Source organism: Orbicella faveolata, unplaced genomic scaffold (genome assembly GCF_042242905.1).
Source record: "Orbicella faveolata isolate gen_17 unplaced genomic scaffold, um_ofav_v1 contig_3, whole genome shotgun sequence".
Classification (NCBI taxonomy): Eukaryota; Metazoa; Cnidaria; class Anthozoa; order Scleractinia; family Merulinidae; genus Orbicella; species Orbicella faveolata.
The window spans coordinates 16,361,266-16,376,727 of record NW_028301558.1 but is presented as its reverse complement, the minus strand read 5'-3'; the positions used below and the strand labels follow the sequence as shown (position 1 = coordinate 16,376,727).

The 15,462-nt window shown below is 42.5% G+C and overlaps 1 protein-coding gene across 2 annotated transcripts in view; it reads left to right on the top strand.

Moving 5' to 3' along the window:
• LOC110060687 (CD109 antigen-like) overlaps positions 1-14,621 on the top strand; it is a 28,484-nt gene extending 13,863 nt beyond the window's left edge. Inside the window, exons 20-38 of one of the 2 annotated variants that reach the window (XM_089298053.1) lie at positions 761-854; positions 2,048-2,162; positions 3,087-3,204; positions 3,750-3,863; positions 4,431-4,691; positions 5,088-5,142; positions 5,954-6,037; positions 6,769-6,945; positions 7,439-7,520; positions 7,678-7,840; positions 8,230-8,304; positions 8,747-8,924; positions 9,396-9,610; positions 10,201-10,359; positions 11,193-11,255; positions 12,116-12,316; positions 12,463-12,537; positions 12,936-13,041; positions 13,613-14,621. In XM_089298053.1, the coding sequence (XP_089154179.1) occupies positions 761-854; positions 2,048-2,162; positions 3,087-3,204; positions 3,750-3,863; positions 4,431-4,691; positions 5,088-5,142; positions 5,954-6,037; positions 6,769-6,945; positions 7,439-7,520; positions 7,678-7,840; positions 8,230-8,304; positions 8,747-8,924; positions 9,396-9,610; positions 10,201-10,359; positions 11,193-11,255; positions 12,116-12,316; positions 12,463-12,537; positions 12,936-13,041; positions 13,613-13,815 (2,538 nt within the window). In that variant the 3' untranslated portion in view covers positions 13,816-14,621. Of the gene's footprint in view, positions 1-760; positions 855-2,044; positions 2,163-3,086; positions 3,205-3,749; positions 3,864-4,430; positions 4,692-5,087; positions 5,143-5,953; positions 6,038-6,768; positions 6,946-7,438; positions 7,521-7,677; positions 7,841-8,229; positions 8,305-8,746; positions 8,925-9,395; positions 9,611-10,200; positions 10,360-11,192; positions 11,256-12,115; positions 12,317-12,462; positions 12,538-12,935; positions 13,042-13,612 lie in introns of both variants that reach the window. The other variant, XM_089298052.1, reaches the window with a different exon arrangement.
• The last annotated feature ends 841 nt before the right edge of the window (positions 14,622-15,462 follow it).

Below are 15,462 nucleotides of genomic sequence, written 5' to 3'. Positions count from 1 at the left end.
TGTTAATTACACCAGAGACCATAATCAGGTCTGATTTCATTTAGGATTGTCGAGGATCGAACTAAGCTCGATTTCCGCCGTGTTCTACGTTCCTCCCTGAGAAGTAGGGAGCTTAAAGGAGCTCAGTCACAGTTGGCGCATTTTGAAAAGTTTAGCCTCAGTTTTTCAAATTCGTCGTTTGTAATCCGTGTCAATCTTCGCCATCCTTGAACATCCTTGGTCCTTCATGGTTTATTATTATCACTTTGATGTTTTCCTATCTTATTAAACTATTATTTTCAGGTTTCCTTCCATTAAAGGAGATTTAGTTCGTGGCCAAAAAAAAGACAAAACACCGTGACTGAGCTCCTTTAAGCAACGACGACGGCGACGCCGAGGACGACGCCTAGTCAAAAATGAATTTATATTTTAGCAGCGAAAATTCTCGATTATTTAGATCTGTTCAGTGCGCCAATGGCTTCAAAAGCGTGCTCAGGCTAAATATGCAATGATAGCGTACAATTCCAAATGAAAACACGGAAAATTAACCGCCGTCGTTCGCGTTCCTCAGACTAGCAGAACTTGGTCAATTCCCGTTGTCGTTTTGCAGAGGACGGCAAAGAAATGTACAAAGATTTATAACGCACGTGCACAGCTATTGTTTGGTGACGTTCTCGTTGCCGTCGTCGTCGTCGTGCCTAGGATCTTGTTAAGGATCGATCCTCTTATCAATCTCAAGGGTGATTTTACTCTCTTTTTTTCGCTCATTATTATTTGACAGAACTCTGGTCTCATTGTGATAACTAACTACAATTTGCCAGGAGGATATGCGCGTAGTTATCTGCGAAAGACAGTCATGGAATCGGCGTCTTTTGGTGAGGTTAAATGAATGTATGAAGGCTAACGAGGCATGTACATTGTCACTGTTTATTTGGCAACGGGTGTCATTTATAATACTTTAATTTCATCTTCATGTTGGGTCCCATCAGGACTTAATAGTAAAATTAAAACGTTCTTTGACTAAAAATATTTTACAACTAAAACACATGCTTTCGACTGCCTAAACTGCAAAAAGGTTTTTTTTTTTTAATTTGGTGGATCCTCCCAAGTCATACAACTCAGACTTCGCATAAGGCCTTTGACGTTTGGATTATATAAGAAAAGAAGTTTGTGTGTTCATTTCCGGATCATTTTAGATTCTATCACGCAGAGGAAAATACCTCTAATGACAGACAGGCCAGATTCGATTTTCCAATCTCAAAAAGTGATTCAAGTGTTACTAACTGAATCCTCTTCTTGTCCGACCCTGCGGGACATGAGGCAACAGCAGTCCCTTTCCATTTTCTACAGCCTCGCCCACCTCACAGAGCTCAGCCATGACAATTCAGCAAAAGGTGGTTTTTGCCGACTAGGTTTCCTTTAGCCAGGAGTTGTCTAACGCAGGGCAATTGTAAGGATACGAACCAGACCGTTAATGCAAATTTACGTGGTAATTAAGAAATAGTGCCCGCTTGACCATCCACAAAATACTAACGTCAGTTTACCGTCAACAGTATTGTTCAAAGAATTAAGACGGAATCCACCAGAAGTTCGAGTAACAAGTGGACAAAAACCTAGTTCCAAGATTATTTACATCGTATTGAAAACTTCTGTACGACTGTTTCAAATATCTTCTCAAAAAAAAAATCATTTTTAGCCACACCAAATGTTGAAAACAAATGTTGAACTTTGTACGAAACACGTGAAAGTACTGGTGAAATGAAGCTGATGATGAACTTTTGCCTGCGTTTGCACAGTTGCTCGAACTTTGAAATTTATTTTCTCTCGTTCCCATGGGAAATTGTTTTCGGTGTTATTTCAGGCAACTATTTATATCTTTAGCTTTAAGAAAATGTAAAAAGGACGGTAAAATACTTAAAATTATTCTGGTACCAGATTTTTGTCCACAAAAAAACAGAAATTGCTCGGTTTTCTATCGGATTTCGTGACAGATGTGGTGGAAAGCATTTTTAGTTAGGACTTGATTTACGTGACATTAATGGTTTTATTGGTTGTTTTTCACTAGAAGACGGAGATGACCAATTGATGTCGAACGGAGGCGGTGGAGTCCCAAAACTTGCCGAGGTAAAGCGTGTCAGAAGTTTATTTCCTGAAACATGGATCTGGTTAGAATACGATGCCAGGTAGGTTTGCCAGTACAGCTAACGCTTGATATAAAACAGCCCATCGTAATTCCTATATTTGGGGATAACCCTTTTCCAATCTTGTTCCTTGAGTCTTCGTTCCTTACTGCGCAAGCTTGACGAAACGAGTGACTCTCGAGAATTCTGTTCCAAGCTCGCCTTTGATTGGTTCTAAAAACAATGGAAATCAGAACGTTCCAGAATCGCTCGCTTCCTGACCGCTGGTCAAGGGGAAGGAAGACTCGGGGTTCGAGGTTGGTCCTTTTCCATCGATCTCATGAGAACTGAGGAGGTTATAGTAACGGTTTTGACGAGATGATTGTTCGTTTGTAGAGATTTTGTACACCATATTTAATAGTTTTGTGCACAGATCGGAAAGGCGTTTGACGTTCTCGAGGTAAAGTTTTCGAAGCGGCTTGTTCAAAGGATCAAAGGGGGGACAATGAGGTGTCTAAAGACAAAAGTTATGTTATTGCTGCAGGAAAAACGCCAAATAATTACTGACAGTGTATCGGCGTGGCGCTGAGTCGTTCAATTCATGCTGGTTAAAAAACCTTGCAGTGGACCTTATAGTGTCAATCAAAGTCGCATTGTCATGACACGGGTTCTTTAAAGTAGGAAAGGGGAGGAGGTTGGAGGGACTCGAACTTAATCCCTCGGACAAGCGTATTTGTAGAGTTTCAATCCTGGCGGGGTGGTACCAGAGAAGTGACCCAGCGTCCTGTAGAACAGAATTTGTTTTGTCGTTGCAATGAGGTGTTTTATTTAATTTGTAGGTTTAAATTATTAGTCGTATTTAATATTTTATTGTATATTTTTTTGTCTATTCTTAGGGTCTTTTAATTGTTAATTACGATCTTTACATCAGGCGTTAAGTGTGCAAGCCTTTTAGTTACGACGCTGAAATGTATAGTTTGTTCTTAGTTCGACAGGTGATGTTGAATTTCAGAGGGCCGTCCCTGATACACTGACCACTTGGGTAGCTAGTGCTTTTGCTGTGTCAAACTCCACAGGACTGGGTGTTGGAGAACTTAAACCTCAGGTACCATTTGTCTGGCGTGTGTTAACAGTTGGACTGTGGGGTAGCTGTCAAATACACCGCGTAGGCTAGAAATAACAAGAACCCTTAATTTTTTGTTTGTACTTTCGTTTGCTTTGTTTTGGACTTATTACTGACTCACTGTTCCAAATACTCAAATCGCAGATAGTGTTTCAAATAACAAAGTTTCCAACAGGGAAATAAACACGAGAAAAAAGTTATTGATACCGACGTAAGAAGACATTTTCTCATACCCCTAGCTTTCCATACCCTCCACTCCATATGCTTTATAGCTCTACCCCTTCATTCCTCCTTACGGCTAAATCGAGTGTTCTTGCAACTCAGAAATTTACTTCCTCTCACAGTCAGGGACGTTTCCGAAAGTGCCACAGTTACAACCCTCCTCATTTGCAATAAGGGTCCTTTTACCATGCTACCTTCTCTGCCAAATGTCGTCCTTTCCGTTTTATAAGTCAACCTTTTAAGTCTTTAAAATTAGTTCTAAAAATCGATCTCAATTATAAATCTGTGATTTTGCTGGCCTTCAGGTGCAAGTGTTCCAGTCGTTCTTTGTGTCACTCAATCTTCCTTACTCTGTTGTTCGTGGTGAAGAGGTCGCTCTTCAAGTGACAGTCTTCAATTACGAGCCGGAGCCGCAACTGGTAAGTGAACATATACCGATAGTTGTGTTCCGACAGTTGGTCCACAGTTCACAAACTACAAACTATTTAAAGCCCTGGCCAAATGGACTCGCAAGTAGTCGCAAGAAGCTGCAAGTTGAACCTGAGTGGAGATTTGCGTTGGGTGGCCATGTTTCCACGCAAGTACATGCAAGTCGCAAAAGAAAAACATTCCAAGGCTACGCGCTTTTCCCCGCGTGGCCAAAATCCTGTATTTCATCGGCTAACAGGTTGCTATAACAGCGACTGGACGTCACTCAACTTGCGTTGACTTGGGATGGGTGGTCAGACGGTGAAAAACTTGCGTCGACTTGCGTGCAAATTTGATCTCGACCAAAGTGAGCGCAAGGCATCGCAAGTCAACGCGAGGGCACGCAAGGCCTGGCCGAACGGAGTCGCGAGTAGACCCAAGTTTTCAACTTCCGTCCACTTGGGAGTCTGTTTGTCCAGGACTTTAAAAGCGAACGGTGGACCAGGCTTCAAAGCCAGTCGAGGCTCTGTGAAATCATTCTGTCAATAAGCAAGCTATCTTGTTTCTTCCTGACTCAGGTAACTATAACACTGAAAGGCTCTCAGGACTGGGCCATCATCGACGAAGTCAACACACTCGGCCTCAGAGGCGAGACTTCCCTAAACAAGGATTACGTGGACAAAGCGATGGACCTCAAAGTCGAGGTGACCGTGAAAGCCGGTGAAGGCAAAGCTGTGTCTTTTCCAGTGGTTCCTAGAAAGTTAGGCCTCGTGCCAATTGAAGTGCGGGCTCAGTCCAAGACCAACGCAGACGCTGTTAGACGAAAATTGCTGGTGGAGGTAAATATTGAGAAGTTGGGATGGAGTGGGTTTTTTTGCATAAATAAGATGGACACTGATATTCGCTGCGTAAACAGTCACTGCAACTTTTGAAACATTTGGCATTGTCATTTAGAAAGTCCATAAAGAAAAAAGATTGTGAAATCTATTAGCAATGATGACGGGTGCGGATGTAAAGGAGGTTCCGGTTTAAGAACAATGTTTTGCTCGCCAGCGGTCTTGTGTTTTTGCTCAGTTCACGATGTGATTGGTTGAGTTCACCATTGCGGTCACGCTATCGGTTAACGTTAAGTTATTTATGTTTTTGTTGTTGTTGGAAAGGAAATTTTGTCACGATCTTGTGTCCTAAAATTTAAGATACTTACAAAATTGTATTTATTGTATTTTATTTTCCAGGCGGAGGGAGTGCCACAGGAATACTCCATCAGTATGTTGTTGGATCTTAATTCAAGTGAGTAAAAATATTTCTGGCTTTTGTCTGTACCTTATCCAATTTCAGTGTCGATTTTCGTGCATTGCAGAGGTTTCATTAAGGGCGGGCGGTGGACAAATCGAACTAGCAAGAAAATGGCTTTGCCTGGCTCTTTCTAACGTTTCCACTGACTTGTTTCTTTTCCCATAGCACATTATGTGTTACTATCTGTATGACTGAGGTAATGTCCATGAAAAAATTATGGCTGGGGCAATGTGCATAGTTAAATTCTCTTCCTAGATAGTTTAGGGTGTTTACGATGACTATAAACAAGAGAAAAAAGATAAAAATGACTGAGGCACGTGCCTCGGTTTGCCTGTTACAAGCTACGGCCTTGCTACCCTTCCTAGGCGCACTAAGGTCTTGTTCTCTAACCCCAGAAATCGTTGTTAAGGTCGTAGTGGAGGCGGTTCTTGTTTCAGCACCGATGGGTGCTGTCGTGTGCTTTTCGTTGGCTGTCCAAGTCGCCAAACCGTTCCTATCCCTGTGATGATCAATGAATAGAATTAGTACTTGTAAACGCTACTTCGGCTTATGCAGATCGTGTTTGTAAATAACTGAAACTTGACGAAAGTCTTGTATGGGGCGTATGGTTACAACACCATTGTGTCTAAAGGTAAAACGTAGATGATTAGCTAGAAATGAAAAGAAACTTTCTGCAGTTTACCTGATGAGCCAGAACTTAGCTATATGCTTTTTGTTCTACAACCTTGGCTAATCTAGTCACTGAACTAGCCATGACTCTTGGTCAGTTGTTACTGTGACTAACCGTTACGTGACTCTATTGCAGCGTCACGCCTGTCACGTACGCTGGACCTCAGTGTACCGCCGAACACTGTCAAGGGATCTGCGAGAGCGACGGTTTCTATCATGGGTAGGTTTGATTTCAGTTTATTCTCGTTAATGCAGAAGCATTCTTGAGCTCAATCCATGGATTGCTTTTACGAATCGTATTTTTGCAGATGTTAGACGATCTGTGACTCGTTCAAAAGTTCTGGCATACTCATGAACAAACTTACAGGAACTGTGTTACGATTTGCGCATCTTGAAAAGTTTAACCTAAATGTTTCAAATTCGTCGTTTGTGATCCGTGTCAATCCTTAACCAACCTTGTTTCTTTATGGTTTGTTATGATCTCTTTAGTCTTGTTCTATCTTAGTGAGCTATTATTTTCAGGTTTCCTTCAATTTAAAGTTTGTACGTGACCAAATAACTAACAAATGATTCCACGAACGCGCGTTGGATATGAGATGGTAGATAGCCAACGAGGTGCGTAGCGCCTTGTTGGCTTTAATCATCTCATGAATAAGCCTGAGTGGAATAACTGTTTTGTCAAAAACGCCCTTAAAATATTGAAAACTAAAGTAAAATAAAGATGAAAACGTTCCAAACAAGATGCGCGCTTACCATATTTGTAGAGCATAGTATAATGGCTCATATACCATAACGGCTAAGCCAATGAAAACTCTTGAATTGCATTATCGAATGATCCAGCTTTTAATAACTCAAAATACCGTGACTGAACTCCTTTAACCATCGCTCACCACGTAACGTTTTCACCACAGCCTAGTTAGTTGTGTTGGATACTTTTGTCTTGCTATCTAGGTGACATTCTTGGTTCGTCCATAAACAATCTGGATCACCTAGTGCGCATGCCTTATGGCTGCGGGGAGCAGAACATGGTAAACTTCGCTCCCAACATCTACGTCATGAAATACTTGAAGACTGTTAACCAGCTGACACAAAAACTCCAAAGTAAAGCCAAAAATTACATGATATCAGGTCAGTGATAAGAAGTTTCTCCATGATTCTAAGGCTCGTATTGTCTCCTATGAGTTCGGAAACGAACAGGCACCCGCCAATGTGAGCAACAGGGACGCTTTTTCGAGTTGAACCGTTGGTGAAAAAGCCATCATTTTTGTCCCTGCTGTCAACTTTGTTTGCCTCCACGATTGTCTTTCTTACTGTCAACTTTGTTTCCCTCCACGATTGTCTTTCTTCCTTCAAGGCTGGTGATAGTCGTGCCGTCCTGTGAAGTTGGGAAAGGGCCAGTGAATGAAACACCTTTAGACTGCGTAGTGTGAGGTTAATACGAAAATTATTCCATTCTCGGTCATTCTGCGCGGGGTAGAATTCTGTATAGCTAATCGCCTTCAAAAGTAGTGTAGGCACCTTTGTAGAATATCAGTGACAAGTCGGGGTTGTTTGAATATGTGGCTGCCACCCTAGGTTGTTTTGCTTTGTTTTCTCAAGGACTATCTTAATCCCTTCACAGGATATCAAAGGGAACAGACTTACAGACACAAGGATGGTTCTTACAGCGCTTTTGGTGAACGCGATCCGTCAGGAAGCACATGGTAAGAACTCAACTGCGTTTTTCGGGGACACACAGCGCCAAAGTTGAGACTGGCAAATCTAAAACAGGGATAACGTTGTAAAAATGTTTCTGGGTTGTTCGTCCACTTTGAAGTCTTCTACCTTCTTAGTGTGGTTACGTTTCTTGTCTGTTGACAGGCTGACTGCATTTGTTACAAAATCATTTGCACAAGCGCGTGCGTTTATCCCTGAATACATAGACGACAAGTTATTAGAAGACAGTCTTGAATGGATGGCCCGTCATACAGACAGAGATGGATCCTTCCGAAAAGTTGGCGCAGTTCATAGCAGTGTGCTCAAGGTACGTTTCTTACTGTGGCGAGTTTCTCCTCCATTGGTTATAGGAGTTGTCACAATCTCCTTCCCGTATTGTACTATAGCTTCACTTATTTAAGTAGATCATGAATTTAAGAAGTTAATGAAGGTAAATGTTATGTTACATTTACCACAAATTTCAGGAACAATATCTCTCCTGGCTGTTAAAGAAATTGAATATACCCTTTCGTCCCTTACTTTAATTCACCCGATAGAAAGGATGTATTTATTTTCATGTCTCATGTTCGCTCCACAGGCTTTATTTTGTTGATGTGCATTGAATTAGTCCTTCATACGGAAACTGGCCATGGCAATGGAAGTTTGTACACTTTTGTCGGTGAAGTAACCTTCTATTTGACTGTTTTGGTTTTTCAGGGTGGTCAGAAAGGCGTGATTTCTCTCACTGCGTTTGTACTCATCGCTTTGGCAGAAGCGAACTCTAAGTCTCAGGTAAGCTGTGACAGAACTGGAGAGTGGGGTGAGAGGGGGCGAAACTAGGCGAAGAAGAAGGAGGGAATGTGTCACAGGCAATAAATTTTCTTTTCGCAGCGATGCATAAATAGCCTATTTATTTATTTATTTATTTTTTAACATAACCAAATTCGTGCTGTGATATATTAATTAACAAATGGAGGGCAGCTGGCGTGGCAGTAGCCTGCGAACGCAGACGTATTTCCGGCTGTCGCTTGTCTCCATCGAAAAAATTTGAGCGGGGAGAAGCGACAGCAGGCTAATGTGGCAGGAAAGTGCTCTAAAACTGAAAGAAACGGTAATAAAGGTTCATGCGTGGTCGGTCATCTCACGCAACGGAAGCGTCGCTGCGCAGCAACTGTACAGCGAAAGCAGCGCGTTCTTTCTCTTTTTTTACATGGTCAAATCTTTTGCATTGTAGGCCGTTATTAATGCCAAGAATGGCGCCGTAAATTTCCTGGCAAACAAGGTTGATGCGATGTCAAGTGACATGAAAGACGCTTACACATTAGCTATCACTGCCTACGCTTTGTCATTGGTTGGAAGTGCGAAGAAAGTGAAAGCCCTTGCTGAACTGCGTAAATTGGCAACTGAAAAAGGTGAGGCTAACGGAATGAGAGTATTTTAGAACAGAGTATTAAATAATCCCGAGAAAATATGTGACTCCGAGTCGTTGGATATTCCAAGGTATACCCACTCGAAAGCGTTGCATAAGTACTTATACCTCCCCCTAGACAATAAAGTGACCAACGCCATCGATGCGACATACCCGCAGCGCACGATGGGAAGGTTGAGTGTAATACCGTCGAGTGTGCAACTGCCCTCTTGTTTTCTTATTGGCTGTTTTTCTTTGGCATGCTTTAAATGAATTTAGTGACTTGCTGAGAAGCATTTGGGAAAAGAATTGTCGTTTTAGCGTTAGTTACTGGTATTGTTCTATATGCAGGTTTGAGCTGGCCGCTCTCAACAAACATCATTTTTATCAACTTTAATCATCTTTCTGTCACTTGTTTCGCATGGGTTGCGTTATCAGAGTTACATTTTTCTTGGTATTCTACTCAACGTTTCAGATGGTCTGATGTACTGGCAAGAAAAGCAAGAAGTTAGCAAACCGAACGACAATCCCTGGTGGCGGCCATATTACCGGCCGCGCTCCGCTGATATTGAAATCACTGCCTATGCTCTGTTGGCTTTCTCGCTTAACAAGGACATCAGTGTTGGGTTGGCAATATCACGCTGGTTATCGCAGCAGAGAAACTCACTGGGAGGTTACTCTTCGACTCAGGTATTGTCGATTATATAACGGGCTTTTCAGATATTTGTTCCTGAGTAATTTTGTTTGCTTGTGATTTTTGGATCATTAAGTCAGTAAAGACAGAAATCGAAAAGATTGTCGACTATTTTAGTTCATGCCACTTGCTACGTGCTTTCCCGTGGTTGTCACTAGGTTAAAATGTTTTCGCGCGCTTCTGACCATGCAGTTGCCCTAAGTTTCCCGCTCTTCCATTGGTAATCTGATTCGTCGGCGTCTCCATCCATAACATGTTATCCCCAGCTGACCTCCTGCCACACGTTTTCCCGCGTTTTTGACTGGTTACCAGTTTTCCTCGGTTGCCATTGGTAACATGTTTTCCTGCGCCAGCTAGTCGCTTCCCTTGCAACTCACTGATTCCATGTTTTGCCGCGCCTATCATCGTTTACATGATTTCCCACCCTTGCGCAGAGACCTTGCTTTCTGCAATTGTCTTTGATCACAGGTTTTCAGGAGTGTGCTTCTTATTTACATTTCTCTATATTGGCACTTGTGGTCTTGGTCATTTTCTCTGTATAAAAATTGGTTGCAGTTTGTGATCAATGCATATTCTAATTTCTCAGGATACCGTGATTGGCCTCCAGGCCCTCTCGGAGTTCGCCGAGCTGATTTATACCCCGGATATTGACTTCACTGTTCAGCTGATGTCCAGTGTGGATCCAAACTTCAGAAAAACAGTAACTGTCAATCAACAAAACTCCATGGTGCTGCAGTTAGTGGAGGTAATAACTGATTTCTCCCAGTTTGATGAGCATTTTTTACCCTTTCGCTCTTACAGTCCAACGTTGAATCAACCACTAGTGTATCAAACTGGTAGTGTGTGTGACCATTCAAATGAAAGGTATTATGCAGTGATTTTCATGTGGTACTGTTTACTACGCTCTTTAAAATTGCTCTAACTTTATGATCTGTGAACAAAACCCTAGTGTGTGACCATTCAAATAAGAGCTATTGAGCACTACAGTCATGTGGTACATTTTAGAACGCTCTGCAAGGTGGCTCTGACGTTTTGATCTGTGGATAAAATCCTACTGTGTGTCATTCAAATGTTAAACCTTCGCACGCAAAAGTGTTTGTCATTTGAAAACACTCTCCAGAGTTTCTGTGAAATGCGGAAATCGGATTTTGATTAATAAGTTTGAGTATTGAGTAACTACAAGAGAGTATAAAGTGCAAGACAGGCAATCGCCCATTGGATCCAAGCTAATCTCACTCAAATTATTTATAGACGGTATCCAGTCCCCCCGCGGATACTGTTACACGCGCGTCGCGTGGATTTTTTCGTGGAAGATGAAAATTCTTGCAAAGCCGCTTGAGTTGTCCACGTGAACGAATGCGCGTCACAGGATTAGCTACTTTTAGATCCTCCTGGGATTTCCGAAAACGGAAGTTAACTGAAAATAACTCACGCGGGATTTCCCTAGGGATAAGGTAAAGGCCCGTATGGGAGATTAGCAACTCTCTCTCTCTCTCTCCTTTACCTTCTAATGTTGTTACTCAGTACTTGTCAGTACTCGAATATTTTGGTATCAACATGCTTTTTGTTTGTTAACAGATACCAAATGTGGCTGGTTCCCTGGATGTAACGGCAAACGGGCGTGGGATAGGAATGTTACAGGTAAGGTAAAACATACCTGAAGAAATTAGACGTTTACACAGTCGAACGTCCCAACTACTATTAGCATCTAGTGTAGAGACCAAATATGAAACATCCCAAATTTGCTCGTGTAGCCGAAAGGGTACGGGAGTTGATTGTTGTTTTCTAAATAGCTCATTTGGAAAAGGAGTGATAGTCTAGGCCGTCAGTATCCGCTCGGGTGCCTATGGGATTATTTGCGAATCACACGGGAAGGAACGGTGGCGAACTCAGGTTTAATTAATTACAAGGCCGTGAGTTGACATTCGACATGTGATAAAAAGTGAAATGAGCATCGCATTTAGCGATCCTCGCAGAGTTGTGCGAAATTTGTTCATTGCGCCTCTCCAAATAGTCCCAAAAGCTCACGCGCGGCTACTCTCGGCCCAGGCCATCACTCGTTGTTTAACTAAGCTATATTTTTCTCCGAGTTTTCAGTCTGTGGCTTACCGCCAAGATCTTTTATCTATGCTCTCTTCCCAAGGCCACATAAGCCCTAGGCTCGATTACCAGCCGCTGTTCGGGAAAGGAGCCCACGCTCCTCCTCCGAAGGGGAGGAACGTAGACCGGACACGAGAGAGCGGCGGAAATCGAGCCTACATAAATCCCCGTTAGTGTGGAAGTCGCGCTAGCCCTCCACTCTAGGCCATTTGGCAAGTGTCGGGTAGCAGTTCTCGTAAGGTCTCACAATGAATGGCTTGATACCCTTTGAGGGGACAATAGAACAAACAACAGAAACACTGCCCCTAGCCCTACACAATAACAGCTGCTGTTTGGCAATAGTGTGCCATCCTTAAGACCCGACTGTTTAAGGTATCGTTTGATTTATTATTTCACTCCAGATCGGTGTCACCTACAACGTGGACAAAGCCCCTGAGGACAGTTCATTCGATTTCCTGTTGGAAGTCATCCGGGAAACTGAGTATGAGATAGAGGTCAAAGCCTGCTCGCAGTGGACTGACGGAAACCAGAACTCGGGCATGGCCGTAATGGATGTCGGGATACCCTCCGGATTCGAACTGGACTGGGACACAGTCGACAAGGTAACTATGAGCAAAAAATTAAATTTACTCTGATTTATTTTGTCGCCTGAAAATAAATATGTAGTAGTCGTTCTGTTTGCGTGACTGGTGACATGTCAGGCAAAAGTCTGATGTTAATCGATTCCACTTATTTTCTCCTCAATCAGATCATGTCAGATTCATCTCTGAAGCTCAAGCGTGTGGAGTCCCCAGATCGCAAAGTGCTTTTCTACTTTGATGAGGTAATTTTATATCCAACAACCGTATACGTTTTACGGAGATTTATCCGCTGTTTAGCCTTGTGCATCCACTGAACAATTGGGTACCAGTTAACTGCTATTGAGCAAACGCAAGAAAATCCCTTGGGGGTGGGGGAGGGTATCCTGTTATAGTTTAATTACAAATCCGGGCCCGGGTAAGAAGACTGTCGACGAAAACTATTGCTCCCGTCTTGGGTAACCGTTTTTCAAGCTATGTAGAACCATTTTGTGAAAGTCAACCTTGCCTAGTCAATGTTCTGTAAAATGGTAGCAGATTTGAAAATGCGTTGGTTCTTATAATTTCTGAATCCACTTCCCCTCGCCATCTCCTCTTTGCCGCCCAGAGGGTGTCATTGACGAAAGATCTCTGTGGTTTTCAGATCCCAGCATCTGAAATGGTCTGCGTCACAGTGACGTTTCAACGTGCGTATGACGTAGGCAAACCTCAGCCTTCCTCGGCGTCTGTTTACAGTTACTACGAACCAGGTAAACTATGCTGACTCGGCATTAATTGCTGTAGCATTTTCCGGAGGCTGAAAAGGTCTGGAAAATGCTGCAGCTAGACGGAACTAGTGATAATTTGTTTGTTGGCTCTGAAAAGTCAGCCTGGAATCGATAATGTCACGTGAAAATCTGGAGTGACACGAAAAACGACTGTGTGAAGTGCAATGACCAGTTCCCTTCATGAGATGCGCCTGCAGGGAATCATAGTAGTTGTTTTCATTAAAACAAATATCCAGTCCTAGATGCTGAATACAACTATGATTCCCTGCAGACGCATCTCATATAGCGAATTGGTAGTTGTCGTAGGGATCCTGCTTTTCTCGTTGGGCAAAACTTAATGGGTTGTTTCTCGAAGATTTGCAAAATAGAGCATTTAAAGCCTTACATCATCCAAGTCAGTGGTAAATATTGGGGGTAGAGCTTCCCACTCGTAATATGTTTGGTCAAAATTTAAGTTATCCTTTATAACTTGCGGGAACACTAATTGGCAAAATGTTTCATTTTTGACGTTTCCCGTTTAACTTACTGATCGTGTTTTTGTCCTTTGTTTCAGAGAATCGTGCCGATGCCCTGTATGCTGTGGACTCTCTTAAAGATCAGGGAGTCTGCCGTGTCTGCACCGATTGTGTCAACTGCGAAGTAAGAGACGAGCCTGACGATGAAGAGGACAAGAGCTCGGCACCTGGACTGATGGCTGCAATTGGCAGCGGGGGAATGGCGCTACTGTCGCTGCTGTTGTTCGCTGCATTGAAGTGAGGTTTTTGAGCAAGCGAGGGATTCGACCATTGTAACCCTCAAATATATTCACTTTTTTAATATTCTTTTACATTTTATAATCCCGTTCCACGCAGCAAAGTGTATGTAACACACTAAACGAGCACAAATCTAACTGTTACCGCGTACGATGAGGCATAATCTGGATTTGGTGAAGCTGTCTTGTTAGACTCTTTAAACTGAAGAATTTTTATATTTTTCACTCTTCCTTTGTACTCTGACTCGTCCTGGTGGGTCGCATATTACTCAGCATTTTATGAATAACTTTACAGTAAAAACCCGCCTATAAGAACCTGACATTTAAGAACCTGTTTGGCTAAAATTTCCCAGTTAAGCGCCCTTCACCTCAATACAGGTTCTTATTCTTGAAATATAAAGTTTTTTTTTTTTAACATAATACAGCACACAACAAAAGGTAACAAAAACTAGTCAGAATACTCAATGATTCATTATAAAGGCCCCACCTTGAGAGCACTTTCTCGTCTCGCGGCTTCGCCGCGCGATTTCGCCCTCGCCGCTACGACGCGCGCTCCGCATAAAGTAGAGGCCAAAACACCGCAACTACTTTTAAAGGAGAAATGATGTACAAACGTATTTTACTAATTTTTCACGTTTTAGACGTAATTAAGTATATAGGTACGTAACTATTTAGCGTTGCAGGTAGAAATAGATTGTATAGATTGTAGATAGTATTTGAAAGTTATGCATTCCTCAAGTAAAACTGTGATGGAATAACTAGCGTGTCCACCTGTCAATGTATATTCATGAAATAAACCTATTGCACCTCATTCTTTACTTGGACACTTTTTGTTACCTTGTCGACCACGTGATCAGACTGCGAGCCGTCTCTCTTTCTCTCCAAAATCATCGGGAAGTAACGAGCAAAAGAGAGACTGCACGCAGTCTGCATCTGGCCGGGGTTGTCCAAAAGGTGGATAACGCTATCCACCGGATAAATCACTATCCAGTGGAAAGCGTGGTTTGTTTTGTTAACACTTATCCACTGGATAGCGATTTATCCGGTGGATAGCTTCATTCAGCCTTCGAACAACCGCGGCCAGAACAGTGAAAACTCCCCCTGAATTTCCTCTATCGCTTTAAAATGGATTGTCGGAGGTAATAGACCATATTCCTATTCTCGGTATTGGACTGGAACTAGCTTGCAATGGACGCTTATGCGGGGGAATATTAAAAAGAGAGCCTCAGGATGCGTTTCTTTAAGAAAATCCAAGATTGGATTTTTAAATCCGTGGTGGAGGTAGTGATGGATTCTTCGGTTCCTTTGACGCACCATGATCCGAGAGATCTTGGATTGATCTGTTTAGTAAAGAAACGCAAAATCCGTTTTCGGATTCTTTCGGATTCAAGAATCCAATCTTGGATTTTCTTAAAGAAACGAACCCTCAGTTGCAAGCTACAATCTTGGACAGAATAAAACGGAACAATTATCCCCCATCCCTCCACCCCGCCCCCCGAGCAATGAGGAATGCGCGAAGGAGCAAAAACGCGCCATTTTGGTATCATTGAAATGGCGGGAGGGGTGGTCCAGATGTTCCATTTATTTTGTCGAAGATTGTCGTTACAGTCCAATAACAGTTCGTTTATTGGAGCTGGCTGATGAGGTAAAAC